At 41.3% G+C, this 27,347-nt stretch overlaps 1 protein-coding gene across 7 annotated transcripts in view; it reads left to right on the top strand.

The window, feature by feature from the left end:
• Positions 1–27,090, top strand: part of BDNF (brain derived neurotrophic factor) — a 93,581-nt gene extending 66,491 nt beyond the window's left edge. For all 7 annotated transcript variants that reach the window (XM_053286635.1, XM_053286638.1, XM_053286639.1 and 4 more), the window contains exon 2: positions 25,637–27,090. In XM_053286635.1, the coding sequence (XP_053142610.1) occupies positions 25,637–26,398 (762 nt within the window). In that variant the 3' untranslated portion in view covers positions 26,399–27,090. The remainder of the gene's footprint in view (positions 1–25,636) is intronic.
• Positions 27,091–27,347: the final 257 nt, after the last annotated feature.

Genomic DNA, 27,347 nt, shown 5'->3' with positions numbered 1-27,347 from the left:
TTTCACAAAGAGTATGTTTCCACTTAGCATTGCAAATGAACTTGTGCAAACATCTTGCCTTCCCAAATGTTCTTTTATTGTGTTAAGTTTGTTTGCATGCTCATAAATCAGAAGCTTGGATGGAAATGGAATAGTTAAAAATAAGCCATATGGCAATAGCAGGAGGTCTGGCCACCCCACCTTAGGCTCGTGACAACATGCCCTACATTTAACCTACAGTCAGGAACTAATTAACAACACAGATGGGAGTGAGCTAGCATATGTATTAAGAAAAAAATTAATACCCCTAAGGTTTTAATCAGCAGCCTTGCCTCTTTCTGGGTTAGAAGCCCAGTGTTACCATAGAGAGCTCTGCAAAATACATCAGTGATGGGGAGGCAGTGCTTTGTAGTGGTTAGAGTGGGCCACCCTTACAGGAGCAGCACTGGTGTGCAGTGTGGCTATAGGTAAGTCACTATGAACTGCCTACTTGTTTCTCTCTGCTAAGGAATAAACAATAAAAATAATAAGTTTATGGTTATAACAGCAGTTGCTGCTGCTGCCGCCTTGGAAAAGCATTTTGAGTGTTGAAACTTTAAAAAGAAAGGAATCAGTTGATATTATAAAAGCTAAAAAGGATCTAAAAAATTCACTATATATGCATGTATGAATACAGAGAAACTGGATTTCAATCCTATTGTTGTTTTGACTTTTGGAGATACTATCCTGCATGAGTGAAATGTCATCCTTTCTATTTCAGTAGGTGGAGCATTTCCCCCTTGGGGTGTGTATGTGTGTGTGTTTGATATTTGGACAGGGAGTCCTGGTGTTTCCCTGACTTTTATGTTTTGCTTACTCTTCTGTTTCAACTTTCTGAGAGATGGTTTGCTTCCTCAATATGTTTTAAGGATAGAATCTGGCACTCTATCTGCTTTGTAGATAATTACTGTAGTAATGTTTAAGGCCTTCCTCCCTTTGGACTCTTTAATAATCTATAACAGAGAATGGTTTCTTGGCCCCTCCTTTCTTTCTCAGTATATACAGAGCTTTCATAATAGTGAAAATTCTTCCAAGTTTACAGCAAGCTGAGCAATGTTAGCTTGAGGAAGGTAATTCTGGTACATTTTGTTAAAAAAAAATATGATGGCGTTCCACTTGTAGGGCACTGATAAACTGGAACAGGTTCAAGGAAGGGCAAAAACACACATGATGAGGAATCTAGAAACCAAGGCCCATAAGGAACAATTCAAGGAGTTGGTTATGTTTAGCCTGGAGAAGACTAAGCGGAGATAGAATAGTCATCCAGTTATCTGAAGAGCTGTCGTATAGAAGATGGAGTGGATTCGTCTCTGTTGCTCCTGAGGGCAGAACTAGAACCAAGGAGTTGAAATTACAAGGAAGCAAATTGAAGCTGGACATTAGGAGGCATTTCCGAACTGTATGAGCTGTTCAACAGTGGAGCAATCTGCTTCAGAAGTAGTGGGCTCGCCTTCATTTGAGTCTTTTATTTTACATTTTAAAATAGAATGCCATCTATTTTATGAATGTTGTGAGCTGCCCCAAGCAGTAGTGTACAGGAGGGGCAGGGTATAATTTTTTAAAAATACATAAATAATAAAAGAATAAAGATGGCCACGTGTCAGGCTCAGTCCTGAACTGAGCATAGGGTTGGATTAGAAGACCTTACTTCTTCTATTATCCATTTAAGAGTTGCGCAGAAGGGAATATCTGTGACTGGCCGCCTTTGCACAGAACTCCAAACTGTGGGTTGTTGAACCTAAGGTTAATCCTTGAACCCAGGAATTGTCCCACAGACAATATTCCAACCCAGGTTGGGAAACCTCCGGTTTAAGGGCAGAGGAGCCCCTCCTTCTTCTCCCTGGTCCGCTGAGGCCACATCCCAGCATGCTCTGTAGCACTTGCATCACCAGACTGCGGGCGACTGAAGGTGTCAACATGTCAGCAAGTCAGCAGCCATTGGCCACGATCTTCAAGAGGGTGTGCCCAGTGTGATCGTGCCTTTTTGGCATGGACTGCCCACCCTCAGCAGGGAACGGGCATTTAGACCCTTTTGAATGGCATTGAAACCTTTCTCCTCATAACACTTGTGCCACCGCCCTAGCAAAAAATCCATAGCTACTCTTGCATAAACACAAGTGCTGGTAACGGGAGGATGGAGATGGGCACTATTTTCCTGTTACTCCAGGAAGGGATAATAATGACTTCCTTCTGCTGAGATGCCAACTGCGACCTACCTGGACAGAGATAGCTAGGGGGGTGCAAACAGGTTCAATGTCGAATGTGTTCAAACTCATGAAGCCCCTTGGATCGAAATGCATTGGAGGGGGGTTTGAGGGGCTGCTACATCGAACTGGCCCAGTCTGGCTTGGGTCCAGTTCAGAGTTGAACTGGACCAGCTGGTTCTGTGCACACCCCTAGAGATAGCTTGAACACAGTTACTCATGCTCTGGTAACCTCTTGCTTGGATTACTGAAGAGCTTTGTACACTGGGCTGCCTTTGAAAATGGTCTGGAAACTGCAGCTGGTACGAAATAGGGGGGCAAGATTATTGCTAACTTGGCAAAGAGGGCACTTTTTAATGTGATGATTCTCTTTATTTAGCAGGAGGAGAGTAACTGGCCCTATCCACCCCCAGCACAGTGCCTCCAGTGACTGTTGCTGGTGTCCATCTTATGTTTCTTTTAGATTTTGAGCCCTTTGGGGACAGGGATCCATCTTATTTATTGATTATTTCTCTGTGTAAACCACCCTGAGCCATTTTTGTAATGGCAGTATAGAAATGGGATAAATAGTAATAATAATACAGCTAGGAAAAATACTACTACTATTACTACTACTATGACAATGACGAATATGTCAACAAAAGTTCCCAAAGTGGTTTACATAGAGAAATATAAATAAATAAATAAAATGGCTCCCTGTCTCCAAAAGGTTCACAATCTAGAAAAGAAATAAAAGACAGACACTAGCAATGGCCACTGGAGGGATGCTGTGCTGGGGATGGATAGGGCCAGTTGCTCTTCCCCTGCTAAATAAAGAGAATCACCACTTTTAAACGGTGCCTCTTTGCTCAGTTAGCAGGGGAACATGTGCTGAACATAAGGTCTGTATAACTGTATGTATGTACAGATCTATATGTTTGTTCACAGATTGTATATGCATTGAACATAACATGTGAATAGGGCTTATGAACCTATCTGTGAGCACATACTGCTGTAAGTTTACAACGTACAATAATAGTAATAAAATACTGGTATTTTTTACAATTCAGTAATTAAAAAATTATGAATGCAACATAAGTAGCCACAGCACATCAAAACCACACTAAAACAGCAGTTAAAACAGCACTAAAAGCAATTGTTTCTAAAAAATCTGGAAGAATAAAAAGGTCTTTACCTAGCACCTGAAGGACAATAATGTAGGCATTAATATAGTCATTCAAATCACAACCCAACAGATTCAATACATACAAAAAACACTTGAGAAATGAAATATATTAACCTTAATTGTATCATAAATCACAGAGTCATATAAAAATGATGATAATAATTGAACATACAAATTAAAACATGGGATGAGGCTATTCTCATGATGGGGGGAAACCAGGCTAAAGGAGCCCAACCCAGTTTCCCCCCATCGTAAGAACCAGCAGGCTCACGGGCGAGCCTGGTGGTTCTCCAGCAGCTAGCCCGCCAAAGTAACTGCTCATGTGGAAAGCCTCACTAAATAATATCCAATCTGCAAAAAAACTATATTGTCCATAATATATGTCAGTATAATGTATGACAGCAACCCACTGATGAACTGATTTGAACCACTTTATCAAGTGTCCATGTATACGTTTGTATTGTTTCTAGTGAAAATCAACAATATCATCACTGTGGCTCAAAAACCATGTTGAAAAAGTTTTTGAAGACATGGAATAGATCCTCTTCGTGGGGAACTTCAAAAAGAATTTCACTAGAAATAATACAAACTTATACACAAACATTTGATAAAGTAGCTCGAAACAGTTCATCACCAGGTTGCTGTCGTGCATTATTCTGACATATATTATCAACTATAGTGTTCTTTTGCAGATTGGATGTTCTTTAGTGTTTCCCATGTGTTAATTTGTATAATAATTTATTATCACCATTTCTATATGACTCTTATGATTTATGATACAGTTAAAGTTCATATATTTCCTTTCGCATGCGTTTTTTGTATTTATTGTATTACGGGATCTGTTGAATTTGATTTGAATTCTTTGTTTCAGATCCTATTATTGTGTAGTGGCATTAATATAGGCACTAGGTGAGTCTGGGTGAGAATACCACAAGGACAGAAGCAGCCGGTGAGGGCAGCGCTGGGGGGGCAGGAGTGGGGGAGTGGGGGCACAGGGGCGGTGAGAGGTGCCTTTAAAACTAAATTAACAGGTGCTTACCAACATTAGGGCAGCACCTGTAAGCTGCCTCAAGCAGCAGCGCTCCGTCTAGTGTTCCTTTGTGCATATGCGGAGGCTCTGCGCATGCGCAGAGGCCAGGGCCACCCTGCCACCCCACATGGGATGCTGGGCGGGGCACCATTGCTTGAGGCAGCTTGCAGGTGCTGCCCTAACGTTGGTAAGCACCTGTTAATTTATTTTTAAAGGTGCCTCTCGTGCCCCCCACAACACTGCCCTCACTGGCCGCTACTGTACAAGGCAGGAGCACCAATAAGAGAGCACTCTGTCCGATCAGCTTGCACTTCCTTTCTAAAAGCAGGAGCACACAGGGCAGGGCCACTGAAGGTGACCTCAGTACAAGGGCAGGAACAGGTGTACTTTCATGTAACTGGGACCCAAGCTGTGTATGTCTTTAGTGGTCAGCAACACCAGTCTTTGCGCTGTGCTCAGAAAGGAACTGGCATATCCTGTGTGTATATATAGAGAGAAATTGCACCGCTACCCAAATTGGCCAATTTATTCATTTATTTATTTTGTCACAATGGTGCTGAAAATACAATTCTCTTCAGGTATGTATTTTCTCCATGATGACGGGTTACCTTTCTGTACTAAGATCTGTCACTGGAGAAGTCATGGGACATATGCCCTATTCAGATATTAATGTCATTCTCACAACTGGCTCTGCCTAGACTAGTTGCCTAGTTGCATCTAAGCAACTTCGATCATGTGCAGGGAGGAGCCATCTCCCCACCCCCAACATTTTCTGTCATGTGAACCACATTATGTTGTACCTGTGTTCAGATGTCTGTACACAGGTACATGTTTTTGTGTGAAGGACTGTCCTGCATTCCTTTTAGAAGTGAACTTGGGTACAGGTTCCCTCAAATGCATGGTACAGACAGGAAGTGTACTACTGTACCTGAACTCAACATAACATGTGACTAACTGTACCTGCATACAGGTTTTATCTGTACTTGTTCACACTGTACGCAGATTGTACAAGTACTGAACATAATGTATAAAGAAGGCTAAAGATTTTCCTATTTGTATCAGATGAGTTTCTGCCACACACTGCCTTTCTGGGATTTACCACAGTAACAAGACATTACTTTTGGTGGAAAGAATGTCAGAAGGCAAGAAAACCTAGTTCCAGATCTCAAGACAAGCCTGAAATAAACCAGGTTTTTCCTTTTGCTGAATGGTTTAAAATGGAAAGTTGGAAATACATAAATTAAGAGTGAAAGATTCAAACAATTTCTCCAGCAAGGGGCCAAACCCCTTTCCTATCTGCAGAGAAAGTAACTCTTTCAAAAGTCCCCTTTAGCTTTGTATAAATAATTTATACAAATGCATATGTGTGTATACAGTTACAAATCTGATAAATGTATAAATCACTTTATATTATTTTTGTAGGGGGTGTATTTATATACATTTGGGGGCATGAACAGGTTGCAGCAAATTCCTCAGCAGAGTTCTTGCACAGTGATTATATATGAACACTATGTGGTATTCTTCCATTAATCACAGAGTTTGATACCAGGTTGTTATTAAAATAACAGGTGTGTGTGTGTGTGTGTGTGTGTGTGTGTGTGTGTGTGTACATAAGTGTGTGTGTGTACGTCAAATAAATACATGTATTTATTTATATCTATATAAACCACTTTGGGAACTTTTGTTGAAAAGTGGTGTATAAATATTCATCGTATTTGTATATAAATATTTGTTGTGTTCATATCTATGTATTCATTCATATATATATATATATATATATATATATATATATATATATATACACACACACACACACACACATGTATACATGTGTGTATATAGGTATAATTCATAATTATATATCAATTATGAAATCTTTGGAAATTTCATAGTTTATATCTAATTATGAAATATATATTCATAACATATAACATATATTTTTCATTTCAAGGGTGTTCTAGGACCAGAGGTGTCCAATGCAATTCTGTTAATGTGGCAGTAAAGTGGGTGATGTAACTACAGTTGCAGCGAATAATCGGAAAGTACTAGTTGAGGCAGGATCCAGCAGTGACTGTCTGCATAATGTTGATTAGTGTACTGAGACAGATATATGAGCTTTGCTACTAGCACTGCATGTCTTGCTGCAACATTTCCCTGTCGCCTTGGCTCCAGCAGGATGAACCTCAGAGGCTTTTCTTGAACTTAGCTGTTACTTAACTGGATCACTACAGCAAGGCTACACATATTGTCCTCAGGCTGTGGTGGAATTTCAGACTCCTACTATTGACTTTCTTCCTGAGGCCACCCACCATGGAACCAAAATGCAAGCTTGATCCCTTGACCATATAAGGAAAGCATCTTAATGGATATGCTGTGCAAGTGAATGGACTAAGTACAGGCTGAGAGAGATCTGCACGTAGATCATGGGTAGTCAGAAAATGATTGACAACACTACTGACCAATATAAGCATTTAAAAACAAACCCTGTTGTTGAATACTTGTTGGAGCTCTGGAACAGGCATTTCCAGTTCAGCATGGTGTGCTCTTGGAGTCAGTCCTCTCCATTCTAGGAACCAACTATGGCTAATAGCAAGGTGTTTTTCCCCACTCTTTGCCACCTTTACCAATGCAACACACAGTCAGGAGGATATCAACAAGGGTAAGTATCATACTGAAAACATGTAGTTGAGCAACGGGGTCTTCCTTTAGCAATGGCTAGTTGGATGTTCACAGCCGTGTCTATCCACTGGTATCTTGATATGCGTGTTCCATTTCTTAGACATGTCTTGACAGCAGAGGCCTTGATGTGCAGCTCCCAGTAGGATCCAAGAGGTCTGCCCAATGCATGCCTCTTCAGTTGACTGGCTGGCTTGTGTATTATATTCACCCTCATCAGCCAGGTCAGATTATTTAAATAATAATCAAAAAGTACACTGTATTAGGTGGAGGTATTTATGGGAGTCTAACTGCAGAAGGGCTCAGGGGCCAAACCAGATGCCAACCCAGAAAAGCAGCCCCTCCATTCTTCTGCAGAGTCTTCTAGAAAGGAATAGCATATTGCAAAATTGATACATAGCACGGATGGCCAGACTGTAGTTCGTGAACTCCCAGGCAACATGAAAGAGAATTAAAATGAGTTTATCCTAATATGCATGTACCCTGCTTACAGACTTGACTCTCTCCATCTCAGCAATATGTTGGTACCATGAGAACTGGATACGAAAAGCATGTGGCCACACAAGTGCAATCTGTGAGACCTCAAGATAGGGAGTAAGTGGAGATTGCTGATAAGTGGGTGGAAGAGGAGGAAATCATATTTGTGGGACAGTAGTAACAGGTTGGTGGAGGCTGAGAAAGGATGATGGTGAGGGTTGTGGAGACGTAAATACTGTGTGAGCCACCGTTGGACAGGGGGAAATTGCAAAAGTGCAGGCTATGGGTCTTGTACCTCTGGAGAATATCAACATTTTGGTACAAAGCTTGCCAGCTTGCCATGTTTATATAGGCTGGTTCTATTGTTGAAGTAAAGCTTTCATAAAATTTAACCCTCTGATCAGCACCTAGTTTTATTGGAGAATTATGTTGGATAAGAAAGGATGGGCTAGAGTCAATGTTGGAGCTAGAGGGGAACCCAAAGTTCCTTTCTCCACTGCTAGTGTTCAGTTTTGGCAAGGCCCACTGCCAAGCTTTGTGTTATTCCACATATAGTTGGCCTGACAACTGGGGAGCAGATGCTGTACCCCAGAGGCCATCAGTTGCTGCTTCCTACTTTGTCTTTTCTTAGGTTTCATCTGCTTAATTAGATTTTTATGTGTGTGTGTTGATGGCTTTTTATTTATTTAATTATCTCTCATATTTGTACCCCATCCCAAACTTCCAACTCTGGGCACTGTCTATGTTTCCTTCTATGGTAGGCATATTATTAATCACCAAATAACACTATACAGCATATTTTGTGACAGGAAAACCATGACTGCTGTCTTGTCGCATACAAGTGTAAAATACATACAGAATTGGCAGGCTGTATGCTGTGCCTTTTCACAATTCATTCAGTTTTGTCCTTTATTATGTATATACATTTGGTCAGCTTCAGTCTGTAGTAGAATTGGTTTTATAAATAACAGATTCTGTTCATGATATTTTAGCCAGTCGTAGGAGGACTTGGCATTTGACAGAGGACTGAATTGACTGTCACGATGTCGACTGACTTGACTTGTTCTGCTCAGTTGTATGCTATTGCAAAGAAACTAGGTAGCCAATGGTGACACCAATGGGCTACTTGATTATTTTTCATTAAAAAATCATCAGTAATGAGGAACATGTAAGATGAGTTCACTAGTATTGAAACAGACTTTGGTGGAATTACTACATCTAGATACAGCAATCCATATTTCATCTGACTCCAGTACACCAAGTTGGGTATGTGCATGGAGGTTTTCTTACTATGATGTCAAGGGTATTTCAACTCACAACTCATACTAGAATGAGAAAAGTTAATGAAATAGACTACACATTTTCCAATACAGATCAGAGCCATGGTTTGGAGTTTTACAAATAATAGTAATTCCAGAACTATATATGTGCGGACATCTGCCATGGTGTGTTTGAGTTGGGTTGTAGTGTGGATCAATTTGGCTGCATTCTCACAATCACAAGGCTCCTGTTTAAAATTTAATCGAGATCAGCGAGCCCCATGGAAATTATTGTGAGGATGCAGAATTTCAGGGCAAACCTTGTCAAACTGCTCCAGTTAACCAGCATTTAACCAAGACAGATAACTATGATTCAATTCCTTGGTTAAATGCTGGTTAACTGGAGCTCTTTGACCAGGTTTGCCCTGAAATTCTGCATCCTCATAATAATTTCCACGGGGCTCGCTGATCCTGATTAACTTTTTAACCAGGAGCCTTGTGATTGTAAGAATGCAGCCTTTGTATATATCCAAAACAGTTCTGTGAGAGGGGTCTAGGGGCTCCTAACAGATGATTCTCAGCACCCTCACCAAACTAAAGCCCTCAGGATTATTTGGGGGAAGTCATCATAATTACTAATATAAAATTAGTATGTTTGCAGGGAAGATAAGCCTGTTAACCCTTGTGTGTGGATGTGCAAAAGTCCTCCAAAGAATATGAGGACTGTCGAATAGTTTTTGTTGGGTTGTTTTGCTTTGTTTTACGAAGAAGGATTCTCTCTATGTCGGGCGAGGAATATATTTCATAGGTTATTGTTTGGAAAATAGAATATCATTCCACAGATCACAGGGATTGAGATGGGGAAAGGGAATAATAGGAATAAAAATGACAGAAAATATCTCTCCCTCCTCCTGCCCTCCTTCTCTGAATCCTTAGGGCATCATAGGAAAAAACATTGAGGATTTTTCTAATACACTTGGGGAAATGGTCTTTCCAGAAGACCTGGAAAGAAATGGTCTTTCTAGAAGATTCTGCAGAAGACTGCTTTTCTTGGTTGGCATCTGGTTTGGCCCCTAAGCCCTTCTGCAGCTAAATTCCCATAAACACCTCCACCTAATACAGTGTACATGATGAGTATTATTTATGCCTCTAAATACTGATATCCACTTTTCTGAGAATTCTACTGAGAAATAGTTACTGAATAGATGCTTGTTCTGATGGTCAAATCATTTGATGATAGATGCAAGACAACTGCATTCTCAAACACAGCAATGTAAACGCTTTAAAAATTATATCTTCTATTATTATTATTATTATTATTATTATTATTATTATTATTATTATTATTAATTCTATTTCTATACCGCCCTTCCAAAAATGGCTCAGGGTGGTTTACACAGAGGAATAACATATAAATAAGATGGATCCCTGTCCCCAAAGGGCTCACAATCTAAAAAGAAACTTGAGATAGACACCAGCAACAGTCACTGGAGGTACTGTACTGGGGGTGGATAGGGCCAGTTACTCTCCCTTTGCTAAATAAAGAGAATCACCACGATAAAAGGTGCCTCTTTGCCAAGTTAGCAGGGGGAAACTTTTCCACGTAATCCCCTGTTTCACGGTTCTTTGAGGCCCCCAAACCTTATTTTTTTATTCAGCATCTCTTATAATTGGCTAGTTTGATTATCTGAGCAAAACGACTAACTTTTGAATGGGAGACCATTCCACCAGCAGTTTGGGAACACTCAGGTCCGTGTGTGCGTGTGGTTTTTTGTTTTCATTAATTAAAAACATAATTATAGAGCTGGATGAATAAATAACCCAAAGGATAACTTGTGTGTTGAACAGCCAGTGGCGCAAGCATTTGATAGCTAATCCTACTTGCTTGCAGCACATTTAGTCTTTCTAAATCATGTGCTGACATGCACTCCATGTTGCTATCTGTTCCCACACCTATAAAAATATACATTCTCCTTTGTAGGCACCATTCAGTAAAACTGAGCAAACCAAAATCCCATGTGCATGATAACAGAAATAAATTACTAAATTACTAAACATTTATTTTAAAATTCTACTAAATGTTATATCCCAAATAAAATCCCAAATTATTGCAGCCCAATAAATTGGTCTACAGGTTTTACAACCTGATGTTTAAACAAGAGTCATTCTCATTGAGTTTATTGGGACCTAATTTCACAAAGGAGTTCATTGTGTTGCCAACTTTTTCAGTACATTGTATAATGTATTGCTTACCCCAATTGATCTAGAAGCTGGGGTGAACAGTGAGGTGGCCACATTTGCAGATGGCACTAGACTATTTAGGATACTGAAATCCAAAAGAGATTGTGAGGAGCTCCAAAAGGATCTCTCCAAACTGGGGGAATGCTGACAAAAGGGCAAATGCAGTTAGCAAGTGTAAAGTGATGCATATTGGGGCAAAAAATCCAGCTTCACATATACGCTGATGGGCTGAGCTGTCAGTGACTGACCAGGAGAGGGATCTTGGGGTCATGGTGGATAGTTCGTTGAAATTGTCAACTTTCTATGTGTGACAGCTGTGGAAAAGGCCAATTCCATGCTTGGAATCATCAGGAAGGGAAACCTGTGGGCTTTTCAGGGGCATCTGATGGGTAACCGTGTGAAATAGGATCCTGGACTAGATAGACATTGGGCCTGATCCAGCAGGGCTTTTCTTATGTTGTTATGTTCTTATTTTTAAAACACTGTAATTCAATCCATTCATTTATTAACAATTTTATCCTTTGTCTAGTTACTGTAGAGCTTTACAGTGCAATCCTATGCATGCTTACTCCAAAGCAAGATCCAGGAGCTGAAATATTATGCAAGGGTAGGAACATAGGAAGCTGCCATATACTGAGTCAGACCATTGGTCTATCTAGCTCAGTATTGTCTTCACAGACTGGCAGCAGCCTCTCCAAGGTTGCAGGCAGGAATCTCTCTCAGCCCTATCTTTGGAGAAGCCAGAGAGGGAACTTGAAACCTTCTGCTTTTCTCAGAGCAGCTTCATCCCCTGAGGGGAATATCTTCCAGTGCTCACACATCAAGTCTCCCATTCAGATGCAACCAGGGCAGACCCTACTTAGCTATGGGGACAAGTCATGCTTGCTACCACAAGACCAGCTATCCTCTATGGGTCCGTCAACCCAGTAATGCTGTATGCACACAAGTTGTGCAACTATGCAAATGACACTACACAGGAGTAAGGTCATTGGAAATAATAGGCTTACCCTTAAACCCATTATTTCCAGTGAGTTTACTCCTGTGTAATGTCATTTTACAGTTGCACAACTTGTGTGCATGCAGCATTAATGGGCTGACGCACTCTTGCATGGTATGTCTGTGTTCAGTGCTCCTTCTAAGTAAATATTCATAGGTTTGTTGAAGCCTCACTATTTCAATGAAATGATTTAATCTGCGATGCAGCATAGGGGTGGAAAGCCAGTCTTGTGGTAGCAAGCATGGATTATCCCTTTTACTAAGCAGGGTTAACCTAAGTTTGCATTTGAAACCTATGACTATGTATGAGTGCTGTCTGCTGTAAGATATTACATCCCTTTAGGGGTGGTGCTGTAGCTCAGTGGTAGAGCATATGCTTGCATGCAGAAAGTCCCAGGTTCAGTCCCTGGCATCTCCAGGGCTGGGATTGGGAAAAACTCTTGCCTGAAAGAAACCTTGAGGCTCCACAGCCAGTCAGTGTAGAATATATTGAGCTAGATGTGTCAATGGTCTGACTTGGCAGCTTCATATGTTCCTAGGGAAATTTCAGTGTTGGAGTGAACTGTGAATCCTTCAGTTCTTCATCATGGACTGAAGTCCAGTTCTTCATCATGGACTGAAGCCAATGACAATGCACCCATTGATGCTAATGATGCTGGATTGCACCCAGAATATTCTAGGCGCACACCACCTTGTGCATTTCACCTAAAACCTACCACATGTAAATATCTATTATATTTGTAAGATCATTCAAGTGCAATTATCCTCAGATACCATTTATATAGTCAAGCTATTCCCACGATCACTAGAAACTGGGCTAAGGGAGCCCATTTTCAAAGTGTTTGGAAATTATAAATGTATACATAGATTTTAAAAAATAGGGAGTTGGCCAGTTTCTTCTCTACTTGTTGGATCTAGAGCCCAAAGTGAGCTAGAACTAAAAAGGAGATTTTTTCCCCCAGATACCTCCCTGATGGCAGCTCCCTGCTCCCCCTCCCTCCCTTCTCCCTCCATGTGGAGCCTCTACATCAAGTAGTGAACCTGGGTAGGAATAGACAGTAACACGATTCTAGGAATTACATTCTGGAATTCCAACAGGGGGAAGCATTTAAACCACATTAATCTTGGTACTAAAAGTACCAACTTACCAGTATGGACATTCTGGTGAAGCATCATTATTCTGGGTATTATGTGTAGCCTCCAGCCCCCAAAGACTAGTGAAACCATGCATTGTCATGAGAAAAGGTTAGAGGAGGCTGGAGAGTAGTGCTGCTGCTCTTTGCTGCCAGTTTGAACCAAAGAAGCAAACCAGATGTTGCTGTGATTCCTGTGATTTAGACCCCCGTCTTTTAAAAAAACCAAAAGCAGTCACAGATTAGATTAGAATCTGAATTAGATTCTAGATTAGAATCGGAGCATGGGGGAGTTAACTCTTCCCCCAGCACTGTTTTCCCATTGAAAACATCATTGGAAGCTGTTTGACAAACAGTGCAGAAGTTAAGTTGAAAATAACAATATAGGAGATCGTACAGGATGAAAGGGTTAACCCTCCTCCCCGGTTGTGGTCCTGATCTGGGTCAGGGTCCCCCATGGCTGCTTTGGGTTAACAAAAAGATTTGGTTAAATCTCTGAACTGTTCAGCAAATAGCTTCTTGGGAACATATTCAGGGTCCTGACCGGCATTGTGGAGGGGAGGGGAACAGGAGTTGTGACTGCTTTGGTTGAAAAACAACAAAACTGCAGCAGGAGCACAGCTTTGAAGAAAGGCATGTGGACTGTGCCACAAGTGAGAAACATATGCTCATTTACTGTGCAGCGTAAGATAGTATGTGGACTCAGATGCATCCAACTTTCTTTAGCCATGAACTCAGCAGTAAGAACCATACTCCATTATGACTTTATATCATAAGATTAGCAAACTTTGAGGCTGTTCACACAGCAACAAAAAATGTCCTACCCAGATTTGGGAGCTGTACATGGGAGGAGGGAAAAGTGATTGTATGGGAGGCAGGAGCCAGGTAGGACAGCTCTGTCTTACCCTGCTTTCATACCCAGTATTTGACCAAGGTAGGAGGAAAAGCTGTCCTACCCAGCTCCTGCCTCTTACACAATCACTTTTCCCTCCTCCTCCCTAGTTGTTTGCTTCCACACAACTGAACATTGGGAGCACGCACAGCTCCTAAAACTGGGTAGGACACTTGTCCTACTCAGTTTTTTTGGTTGTGTGAACAGCCTCTTTATGTGAGTTGCCTCTTAATTTCCACGATGAGTTTACTGTTGTTTGTAGGAGTATTATATGTGGAAAGGGTGTTTTCTGTGGCTGCTTCTGGTTTTCCTTTTTCACTGTATGTTTTCATAAAAACATAGAAGATAATCTATTCAGATGCTCCATTCAGGTGGGACAAAAAGCCAATTGATCTGGACCCTCTGCCACAAGGCAGAACATTCACAAGCCAGCTCCCTCCAGATACAATCCAAACTACCCGTGTCTGTTTTATAGCTACTTCTCTCATACACACAAGGAAATCTTATGTAGATTTAAGTAAGGGTTTATCCAGCAACAACTCCATTTTCCCCTTCTCCATTTTCCTTTCCCACTCCTCCCCCACAGGCTCTACAGGACCTCCCTTGGGACAAATGTCCAAACAAACTGCAAAAGATTACTGGATAGAATACATTGTCCTCATAAGAACATAGGTGTGCAAAAATCTGTTGCAACCCAATAGCTTCAGATGTAAATCTGTTGCAACCCAATAGCTTCAGATGTAAATCTGTTGCAACCCAATAGCTTTAGATGATTTGACCAAATCATATACATAGAAATAAAATTAGGGATCATCTTTTGGATTATGTGATCCATCTTTGATTTGAAAATGAACATGTTTGACATTTCAGTTGTTAGACTGAAGTTTGATCTTAAACTTTCTTGATGGCTCAATATCCTTACGAAGAAGGTCTCTCCAATTTGGTTTCAACTGATGTACAAGAAGACAAATTTTACTAATAGAAATAGGACACAGTAGGCTGATAGTCCTGGATATTTCCATTATGTAACTTAACCAATATAGATATGGATGTCTGAACAGTTTATAATTGGTATAGACAAATAGTTTGTTCTCTTGTCTCAGCCTACAGCTTATAAAAACATCATATCTGATTCTGATGAAGGCTGAAATATATTTGCTCTAAAGCTGTAGAGGAGTAGATTTAAAAAGTAAACATGCCTCTGAAGCATGTGTTATTAACTACTGTGTCACAGGCAGGCAGAAATGAGTAGATGTGGCCATTAACTCATGCCAGTTAGCAGAACTGACTATAGACTAGCATGCTTATATCTCATTTACCTTATCTGCAAGGAGATTTATGAACAGAGGCACTCTTACCCCTGGACTTCAGGGCCAAAGTCCAGGGGCTCCACAGTCCCTGCCCCCCCCCACCAAATCCTCTTTATTCTGTTCCAGGTGGTGTGGTTGCAGGGTGGAGCGTGATGGTGCTTAATTTGAAGGGGGGTGGCTCCAAAGGGCTTTAGTCCCAGGCTCCAAAATTACCTAGGTGCACCTCTGTTTATGAAGAAAGCACTTTTTAAAAACAATAACTGCAATTTGCAGTTACATGGGTGGTGAGCTTTGAACTAAAATAGTCCATGAATGGATCTACTGCCAGTGCAAAAGAGTGCTGCAGGGCTGGGTGGACCCTGCACCCAGCACTTCAAAAAGCTACTTTAGCTTGGCCGTGCTCAGTGGACTTGCTGGCTGTTTTTTTTTCCCCCCCCCAACAGCGTACTGCCATGCTTTATTGCAATGTGCTTTTGAAACTACTCTGTTTCAAAAGAAGTCTGCTATTTAAGAATCACAAACTCAGTGCCCCCTTGAGTGCATGAAAGTAGTCGCATAGCTCTTGGGATTCCAGCCAGGGAGTAGGCATTGTGCCGATGGATCATTGGTGCTGTCAACTCTGGCAGGAGTACCAGTCACTTTTTTGGTAGGAGTCTACAAGGAAGGATCCTGGGCTCCTTTCAAAGTGCCTGACAGGTGGCTTCAAGATAAGTGGGATAGTTTCTACTTGATATTGTTTGCCATTCAACTGCATTGGGATGTTCACAGAAAGAGGTCTGACAATAACGGTCTGGCAGGTGGCCTGGTGACCATTTCATTGTATGTTGTGCAAACTGACATATCAGCATCAAAATGTGTGCTCTTAACTGATAAATGCCTTGTAGTTCCTTTTGACCATCTCCCTCACCTTCTGCTGCTAAAGAGTCATTATATTACAGTAATTAATTAATTAATTAATTATAAATAAATAAATAAATAAATAAATAAATAATCTGTAGTGGGTGAATGATTCAAGGGCTGACTATACAATTAGATCAATGATTAGAGATTGAGCTTGATGATAAAATGCATCTGAAACATTTTAGACCATGTGTAGGTTTTGTTTTTTTAAAATAGGTATATCCCGTTCTTCTGGAGTGCTGCACATGGTTATGTTTATCTTCACAACAATCCTGTCACAAAAAGTGACTGACCCAGGATCACCCAGTGATCTGAATTCAGTTTCATGGCTAAATGGGGATTTGAATTCCCCAGTCCTAGTCCAATGCTTTAGCCACTCCACCATACTGGCTCTTGTATGGTATTTAGTTACTGATACAATGGAGGATAAAATATAGACATAAGCCCTATTCTCAAGTTATCCAACAGTCGTGAGGTCTGTGTACAGTGTACAGATCTGTCTACAGATACGGTTATTCACATGAATGCAGGTACAGCAGTAGACTTCCTATCTGTATCATGCATCTGAAGGACCTGCACCCAGGTTCAGTTTTAGAACCAACACAGGTGCAGTCTTTCACACAAATCATGTATGAGTGTACAGACATTTGAATGCAGGTACAACATAATGTGCGAATAGGGTTATAATAGGCTACATGAGAGCTAGAGAAGTCACGACTGCATACACTTCCTGACTATGCCCTTAAAAACAAAGTATGTGTTACATTCACTTCTGCAGGAAAAAACAAAGCACAAAACAAAACTCATCTTCAGATGAGTCTGAAGACTCATCTTTTTACCCAGGCCTTTTAGCTTTTTAACTTTTTAACTTTTAGATTGTTTACTGATTTGTTTTAAACTTTTTTTAACATTTAATTGATTTTAATGTTTTGTTTTGTTGTGAACTGTTAGAGGTTGTTGATTTTTACCCACAATAGGTAAAACAGCAGAGCACTAAGGAATGAGCACACACTCCAGTTACAGAGTAGGTAGCAGAGGATGGTTTGGATATTGCAGCTATTTAGAGAAAACACATGGAGATCCTTGTATGACTAAACACTAAATATTTATTGGTTAAATACACTTAGATAGGAAAGACCTATCTCTAATCTAAAGGACCACATAGTGGATAGGTAAGGAGAGAGAGAGGGAGAGAGAGATGTTTCCGTCTGCTCTCTAGGAGGAAAGGAAGGGTTGTGACTCAGCACAGGAAGTGCTGCAGAATGAGTTCAGGGGTCATAGAGTAGGGACAGATAGGGAGACCCTGACTCACTGTCTCTACTCCCAATGCCCCTAGTGGTCATTAGGACAGTTGGTGCAAAATGTCGATGCACTGGAAGTTCATCTCCAACAGAACCACCCTGAGACCTTGGTTTGGGGCAGTATACAAATATGTTAAATAAATAATAAATAAGTAAACAAAACAAAAACCCCTCCTATCTAACTGCCTGGGCCTAACATATTTATTGATTTATTATATTTAGAATATTTCTATACCACCCCAAACTTGCATCTCTGGGCAGTTTACAATTAAAATATTGCCTTCATCCAGTCATAGTTTTAAGACTGGCTAAGAGTGGCCAAATGAATATGCCATCTATGCACTAGATTGCTACTGCACACGTATCCAGAATCATCATTCTTTATTATTGTCCCCCCTATGGAACTTTCCTTCATATCCCTACCCAAACCCATGCATGAAGTTTTTCAGTTCTGCCTAGCTGTGCCCAAAGATAGTTTAATTTTTTTTAATTGCATGGGTATTTTATGCATCTTTGATTTCAAGCACTAAGTCACTAAAGCTCTCTGACTAGCAATTCAAACTAACAAAATTCAGAAACCAAATTATTGACATCTTGGGTGAGAAATCAGATCTACCTGCACCACATGGTTGCAATTGTCCTTTGAAATTACTTTTTGCTGCAAATAGTTTTCTGCTGTAATTATTTAGAATTGCATGGCACTATCACATGGCATGAACCTGGCTCCAAAAACAGTGTGACAGTCTCCTACTGCTAATTCTCTGATATGTGGATTCAGTAAACAGAGGGCAAGATGGCAATCCAGGTGGTAAGTGGGTGGTGAAGATAGCTCTGAAAAAATCTGGAGTTAACTTTACCATGTTCCTTTTGCTGGGTTGCCATCTTGCCACATGTTCTCTGAGTTCACATGTCAAAAGCTAGCTTTGGACACCACCATATTGGATCAATTCAAATCAATTCAGGAAAAGTGGAAGTGACCCTGTTGAAGCTGAAGTGACCCTGTTGAAGTCAAATAAGTTATATATAAGATCTCAGAATGACTGCTGCAAACAATTCAGTTGTTTCTGACATGCAGGATCTGAGTAAACTATTTATATGTTCATGCCACAATGAGATATGTTAATAGGAAGAATGACTAGTATCCAAAGGACAGGCTGAAATTAGATTATTGTCAACAGAATTCCTAACAGCATACTATTTCCTCATATAAATGTCAGAGCCTAAAACTTGGGTGATTCCTGTCTTAGTACGTAAAGCTTCTTTGTTTTGCTTTTCCTCTGACAAGTGTTAGGATTCCTTGTTTCCCACAGAATATTATGAAGGAGATGAAGTCAGGCTTTTTCCTGAGCACCGTGTTGGCAAACAAATAGTGTTTACTCCAGTATTCACTGCCAAGTATGAGGTACTTCCGAATGAACTTCAAAAGCACTGAAATGAGCACTATCTGCTTCTTCTGAAATGTGAATAATGCAGCTTCTTTCTAGTAAACAAAGCATGGTTAGGCACAACAATTGTGAAAGGAGATAGAAGAGGGAAGCAAGCATTTAGATCCAGAAAGGAAGATAGCCCATCCATGTGGTAATGTCAGAATCAGGTATTTTTGATGCAAGGGAAACATCCAACGTGCCTCCACTTACCACAAAAGTCTTATAGTGAGCCCTTTCTCACGGACAGTGAGAAAGGGCTGCAGGGTGAGTGGGGAGGAAGCCTTGAAATGCTTACCTCCCTGCAGACAATCCAGGCTGCTGGTCTGCATGCCCAGACATGCAGCTTCCTCCTCGGGCAGCGTGGAGGGTAGAGAGCTGGGGCGCCCCACGCCTGGAATCCCCATTATGTGCCATGTGAGTGTGCAGTACATTATGGGGATCCCCCCTGACGCCAGCCGGGAGCCCTGCAGTCTCCTAGCCCTGGCTGCAAGCAGCCAGGCTGGCAGACGATCTTGAAATTGAGGCCAAGGGAGTGTTTGCACCCTTAATCTCATTTTGGAAGCGAGCTCCAGAGGTGGGCTTGCCACCGTGGTGCCCCTGGGAGGCAAACGGCTCCTGGTAGTTCTCATGTGCAGGGGAAAGCAGTTTGGGCTTCCTTAACCTGGTTTCCCCTGTGTGTGAGAATAGCCTCACAATATACAAATAGTACTGTATAGAGGAAAAGATTGTTCTTCTCATAGGATGGGACAAAAGTTTTTATTCTTAAAACAAAAGGCAAAGATCTGAAAGCAAACCCTCTGTGATGATATTAAGCAACCAATTTTAATTCAATTGTGGATATATTTTCTTCCCTTAGCTATTTTATTCTTTTCCCTATATAACACAGATTCCCTTCAAACACACAGCCACAGTGAGGTGGGAGCTGCTTCCCTGTAGAAAGCTCCCCCACCACAGGACAATGTTATGATGAATTAACCACTTGGCATGGCCAATGCCATGAATCTTGCTGATCGGATCACTGACACTGCATCAACTTTGCAAGAAAGACCCACCCAGTTGGCACCAACCATGTGGTTCCTTCATCCGCACACACTCCCAACATAAGACTGCACCATGGAAGATAGATTTCCACATAGCTGCCGGTGCATGGGATGGGGTCAAAATGTGCACCCACCTATTTGAAATTACAGCCATATATATAATAGCTCACTTGTATCATAATGTTGGCTACGGGTGTTAGTTGAAGCAGATGGGAAGTGCATGGCTCATTCTGTCCTTAGTCTCTATTGATTAAGCATGAAATCTTCACTTACCAAAATCCTCATACTGACTGACTTGTTTATCAGTTTTACCTGTTCAAGGGGAGCTTTTTAAAACAAATGCCAAGTTATATAAAGTAATTAAGTCACTGTGTTAACTCTTTTGCTCATCACATCTCTAGCATTGAAGCATGGCTTCTCTGAAGCAAAGCATGTAAACATTCTTTTCTGTAACCCTAAACCTTTGTAAAGTGGCAGAAATCCTCCTCTTTAAAATCAAGTGATAAATGTTGTAATCTCTTGATCCCAAACGTCTGTCATCTTACAATGCTTGGAACATGGCATGCTTTGTGACATTGTGCTGGTACTTCCCATCTTAAATACCAATTTGTGGGTGCAGCAAATGCGTGAGAATGAGTTCATAATGGTAATTCTCTTCAAAGTTGTAGGCTTCCCTTGATCAACTGAAACCTGTGAAGTGATTCACTTTTTTCATTACATTAAACATTAATTTAATAATGGGAGCCAAGCTGGAGAGTGATAAGACTGACACCAATAGTCTACCACCTAGACTCCAACTGGACAAGTAGATTCTAACATTAAGATCACTTTATAATAAGCTGAACGGTCCATCTATGTATAACATTTGTTTCTGCCTACCTATTGCTATCCTTTCCTTTTCCATCCAGGTCTGCAAGCTTTAATGTACATGATTAACACAATAATTCACTTTCACTGTGAATTTAACTGGAAATGCAACAGCATATTTGCTGCTGGAATCCTTGTAGTATACAATATGTACATCTCTTCTGGTTCATTCTGTCCACACTCCACTAACAGCATAAAGGCTGCTATGTGAGCCAGGAAATACATGTGTTGTTCCTGCACAATGTGCTATCAATCAAAAGGTGATCCATGCCAAGTCATCCTGCCAGCCTCTGCCAACAGTGAATCACCTGTTAGGCGGGCGGGTGGGGGGGGGTGATATGCCCAGACTCAGAAGCTTCCTATTCCCCTGCTGCCCCTTAACCAATTATTGGCACATTCACATCTTAGGACCATCTCTGTGAACTCAGCAGTGGGTGTGCAACCTTCTGCTGCATTGGTGGATCAGTTCCAATATATGCAAGATAATTTCCCCAAGATTAATTGGTTTGGCTTGTTTACTTGAGGGGGGGGGGGGAACTTCAATGATTATCCCTGAAATATCATTTTTCTTTTAATCAAGAACTAATCAATTAATCCGATAAAATATAGCAAAATATATAGGGGTTTTTAAAAAATTTTAATAATCAGGGCCTCCCCCTCCAGTTATGGTTCAAGTTGTTCCAACTATACTGAAGAGAACTTGATAGTGATAGCGCAACACATGCCAGCACCTATGTGAATCCATGAACAAACCCATGACGAGTTGCTGACATCCGGACTAGCGCTGCACAGATGCAGCAGTGCTGAGTTCCAGACTACCACTGTGCTGTTGGGTGAGTGTTGGGGATGAGACCGTAGCTCAGTGGTAGACCATCTGCTTTGCATGCAGAAAGTCCCAAATTCAATCCCTGGCATCTCTAGGTAGGGCTGGGAAAGACTCCTGCAAGAAATCTTGGAGAGCCACTGCCAACCAGTGTAAACAATAATGAGGTAGATGGACCAAGGCAGCTTCCTATGTTCCTATGGGAGGGGAAGGGACAATTGTCATGTATCTTCCTTTCCCATCTGACCCTCAGGGGCATATTGAGAGCCAGCGTGGTATAGTGGTTAGAGTGCTGGACTAGGGCTGGGGAGACCCGAGTTCAAATCCCCCTTCAGCCATAATACTAGCTGGGTGACTCTGGGCCAGTCACTTCTCTCTCAGCCTAGGCTACTTCTCAGGGTTGTTGTGAAAGAGAAACTTAAGTATGTAGTACACCGCTCTGGGCTTCTTGGAGGAAGAGTGGGATATAAATGTAATAATAATAATAACATAGCAATACCAGGGGATAGCAGAATAGCAGAAAAAGAAATAGAAAAAATCACCAAATACAAAGATCTACAAATTGAAATTGAAAGGCTGTGGCAGAAAAAGACCAAAATAATCCCAGTGGTAATTGGCGCCCTGGGTGCAGTTCCAAAAGACCTTGAAGAGCACCTCAACACCATAGGGGCCACAGAAATCACCATCAGCCAATTACAAAAAGCAGCTTTACTGGGAACAGCCTGTATTCTGCGACGATATCTATAACAACTGACAATAAAATTGAGCCATCCCAGGTCCTTGGGAAGGACTCGATGTCTGGATAAAACAAACCAGTCAATAACACCTGTCTGACTGTGTAAAATAAAAATAATAATATTTTGCTGATGCATAGTGGGCTTCAGAGGGGAGGGAAGATTGGCTAAAAGCACCTCTTCCCTGCTCACCCAGCAACACGGTAGTAGTCTTGAATTCACCACTGCTGGATCCATGCAGTGCTTGTCTGGATGTTGTCCAATTAAATTTGAATGGCATACCTGAGGATTCCAGATAAAATTCAAAAAGCATGAAATCTTCTGCTGCAGATGTTCCCTGTTCAAAACTCTGTAGAACTTTACTTCAGATTCTCTAGCTTCATAGGCAACCCTGTCAGCATGGGTAACAGGTACCATCAAGGAAGCCATATAAGGGAAGAAGACTTCCTTCCGAAAATAGGAGGCCTGTCCAAATGTAGAGAACAGAAAGGAACACAAACTCTGGCAAAAGAAATGCAAGGTAACAATAAGGGAGGTGAAAAGAGAGTTTGAAGAACATTTAGCTAAAAGTTTCAAGGGGAGTAACAAAAACTTCTTTAAATATATCAGAAGCAGGAAACCTTGCAGGGAGGTGGTTGGACCATTAGACAATGAGGGCGTGAAAGGAATTATTAAGGAGGATATGGAGGTTGCAGAGAAGCTAAATGAATTCTTTGTGTCCATCTTCATGGCAGAGGATACAGAGCATATACCTGTTCCTGAACCAGGCTTTTCAGGGATGGAGGCTAAAGAACTGAGTGAGATAGCTGTGACAAGAGATGATGTTCTAAACTGTCTGGAGAAACTGAAAACTAGCAAATCGCTAGTGCCGGATGGCATCCATCCAAGAGTCCTCAAATGTGAAATTGCCAACCTCCTTGCTAAAATATATAACTTATCCTTTCAAAGGGGCTCTGACTCAGAGGACTGGAAAGTAGCAAATGTAACACCGATTTTCAAAAAGGGATCCAGGGCGATCCGGGAAATTAGAGGCCGGTTAGCTTAATGTCCATTCCAGGCAAATTGATGTAAAGCACCCTCAAGGATAAAATTGTAAAGCACATAGAAGAACAGGCTCTGCTGGGAGTGAACCAGCATGGCTTCCGCAAAGGTAAATCTTGCTTCACCAACCTTTTGGTGTTCTTTGAGAGTGTCAATAGGTGTGTGGATCAAGGTGGTCCAGTTGACATAGTATACCTGGACTTTTGACAAAGTTCCTCATCAAAGACTCCTGAGGAAACTTAGCAGTCATGGGATAAGGGAACAAGTACATGTGTGGATTGCTAACTGGTTGAAAGACAGGAAACAGAAGGTAGGTATAAATAGAGAGTTTTCACTATGGAGGGAAGTAAGAAATGGGGTCCCCCAGGGATGGGTGATTTTTAATTTATTCATAAATGATCTAGAAGTAGGGGTAAGCAGCGAGGTGGCTAAATCTGCAAATGATACCAAACTCTTTTGGGTAGTGAAATCCAAAACTGATTGTGAGGAGCTCCAAAAGGATCTCTACAAACTGGGTGAGTGGGAGACAAAGTGGCAAATGCAGTTCAGTGTTGGCAAGTGTAAAGAGATGCACATTGGGATGAAAAACCCCAACTTCAAGTATTCGCTGATGGGAACTGAGCTGTCAGTGACTGACCAGGAGAGGGATCTTGTGGTTATGGTGGACAACTCATTGAAAGTGTCGACTCAATGTGTGGCAGCTGTGAAAAAGGCCAATTCCATGCTAGTGTTCATTAGCAGGGGGGTTGAAAATAAAATGGCTAATATTATAATGCCCTTATACAAAACTATGGTGCAGCCACACCTGGAGTGCTGCGTACAATTCTGGTCACTACATCTAAAGAAGGACATTGTAGAACTGGGAAAGGTGCAGAAGAGGGCAACCAAGATAATCAAGGGCCTAGAGCACCTTTCTGATGAGGCAAGGCTACAACACCTGGGGCTTTTTAGTTTAGAAAAAAGATGACTCTGATAGAGGTCTATATAATCATGCATGGTGTGGAGAAAGTGGATAGAGAGAAATTCTTCTCCCTCTCACATAACACTAGAACCAGGGGTCATCCCATGAAATTGATTGCCAGGAAATCTAGGACCAACAAACGGAAGTACTTTTTCACACAATGCATAATCAACTTGTGGAATTCTCTACCACAAGATGTGGTGACAGCCAACAACCTGGATGGCTTTTAGAGGGGTTTGGATAACTTCATGGAGGAGAGGTCTATCATCAGCTACTACTTGGAAGTCTAAAGGCCACCTCCAGCCTCAAAGGCAGGATGCCTCTGAGTACCAGTTGCAGGGGAGTAACAGCAGGAGAGAGGGCATGCCCTCAACTCCTGCCTGTAGGCTTTCTGCGGCATCTGGTGGGCCACTGTGTGAAACAGGATGCTGGACTAGATGGGCCTTGGGCCTGATCCATCAGGGCTGTTCTTATGTTCTTATGTTCTGTTTTCAGGGTTAGTTCTGCAACCTTCCATTTTCGATGAAACAATGTTTCTTTTTTAAAAATTTCAAGTGATGATTGTTAATACATCCAACCTTCCTGCTGAGATCTTTCTGGAAAAGACAATAACTTTCTGGATTTTTCCCAGTTATTACAGGCACACCACAGATGCTTAGTAACCTTTCCAAACATGCTGTTACACTTGTCATGCAAATAGAGGATAATTAATTATCGTGCCTAAATTGTGACATTTGCTGCACAAAGGCCATGAGACTTCCAGGCCAGAATGTTTAACTTGTTCCTAGCAGGGTAGTGCAGTAATTGGTTTATGCTGTAACTAGTATCCTAAATGAATGTCTTGGTGACATAAGACAAGTGGAATGAACATTGCTGTGCCTGTTGTACACCTGGTACCACTGATTCAAGAGCAGAAACCTGTTTCCAAGACCGAATTCGTGTTACTCAACTGAAGCAACTGAGTATTAATTGGTGTTATTTTACCTGCATAAGGGGGGGGGGAGTATAGGTTTAATGCATAAACCTTTTTCAACTGTTGTGGAAAAAACCTATACACACACACGCACACGTTTTGAACCCAATGCATTTTCCTTAAATTTATTTGCTTTGAATTCCATTTTTCTCTGTTTCTCTTTAACAGTTCCACCAAGTGAAAAGAGTGATGACCATCCTTTTCCTTACTATGGTTATTTCATACTTCAGTTGCATGAAAGCTGCCCCAATGAAAGAAGTTAGCATCAGAGGACAAGGCAGCTTGGCATATCCCGGTCTTCGGACACAGGGAACTCTGGAGAATCTAGGTGGGTCCAATGATGCCTCAAGAGGATTGACGTCTTTGGCAGACACTTTTGAACATGTCATAGAGGAGCTTCTGGATGAGCAACAGGTTATCCAGCCCAGCAAGGAGAATAAGGATGCAGACTTGTACTCATCTCGGGTTATGCTAAGCAGTCAAGTGCCTTTGGAGCCTCCACTGCTCTTTCTGCTTGAGGAGTATAAAAATTACTTGGATGCTGCAAACATGTCCATGAGGGTCCGGCGTCACTCTGACCCTGCTCGCCGTGGAGAGTTGAGTGTGTGTGACAGTACTAGTGAGTGGGTCACAGCAGCTGAGAAAAAGACTGCGGTGGACATGTCAGGGGCAACAGTTACAGTCTTGGAAAAAGTCCCAGTACCCAAAGGCCAACTGAAGCAATATTTTTATGAGACCAAATGCAACTCGAAGGGTTATACAAAAGAGGGCTGCAGGGGCATAGACAAGAGGTACTGGAATTCCCAGTGCCGAACTACCCAGTCCTACGTGCGAGCTCTTACCATGGATAACAAAAAGAGAGTTGGATGGCGGTTTATAAGAATAGACACTTCCTGTGTTTGTACACTGACCATAAAAAGGGGAAGATAGTGGATTCATGTTGTATAGATTATATTGAGACAAAATTTATCTATTTGTATATATACATAACAGGGTAAATTATTCAGTAAGAAAGAAAATAATTTTATGGACTGCATGTATAAATGAAGTTTATACAGTACAGTGGTTCCACAATCTATTTATTGAACATATCCATGACCTAAAGGGGAACAAAGGAGTAAAAAAAGAGATCCATTTGCGCACAACTTTGAGAGAGAGAAAAATTTGCATTACATTCCTCTAACATTGTGGTTTGTTGCCGTTGCCAAGAATTGAAAACATTTTTTTTTAAGTAAAAAAAATAAAATTGCATGCTGCTTCAATTGTGAATTGATGATAAACTGTCCTCTTTCAGAAAAAAAAATTGAACCAAAACATTCCGTTTACATTTTAGACAGTATCTTTATTCCTGTTAGTAGTATATCTGTTTACTGCTTTTAAATTCTTCTGGTAGCGTTGGAATTAAAACAATGTCAAGGTGCTGTTGTCATAGCTTTACTGTTGATTTTTTTTTTTTTTAATTTCAAATTTCCCACATGGTTTTAAAAGAGGGGAGAACTCCCTGTCATCACCATATATGTTCTGGATAAAACAAATTTGGGTTTTTTGTATGTTGTGAAGGTGTTTGCAATATCAAATCAGACTTATGAAAAAAATAATAAAAAAGAGGCAACTGAAAAAGACCATGTTGATGTTCCTCCCAGTGCTCTTTTCTAGTCTTCAAGCAGCACTTCCATATTTGTGTAAGTACATGCTATCAGGCACATAGCAAGCTGCCCAGTGGCCTAGGGACAAAGTTCCCCGGGGGCCCCCGGCATGCATGCCCCACCATGCAAGCCACACCCCATCTGTCTACAAGCCCCCCCTTGATTTTTTGGGGAGGTTACTCACCCCTCCACTGGCCTCCACGCCTGCCACTGTCCCACTGCAGCCCCACTGC

This window comes from Hemicordylus capensis, chromosome 1 (assembly GCF_027244095.1).
Source record: "Hemicordylus capensis ecotype Gifberg chromosome 1, rHemCap1.1.pri, whole genome shotgun sequence".
NCBI lineage: Eukaryota > Metazoa > Chordata > Lepidosauria > Squamata > Cordylidae > Hemicordylus > Hemicordylus capensis.
This window is presented reverse-complemented; position numbering and strand designations above follow the sequence as displayed.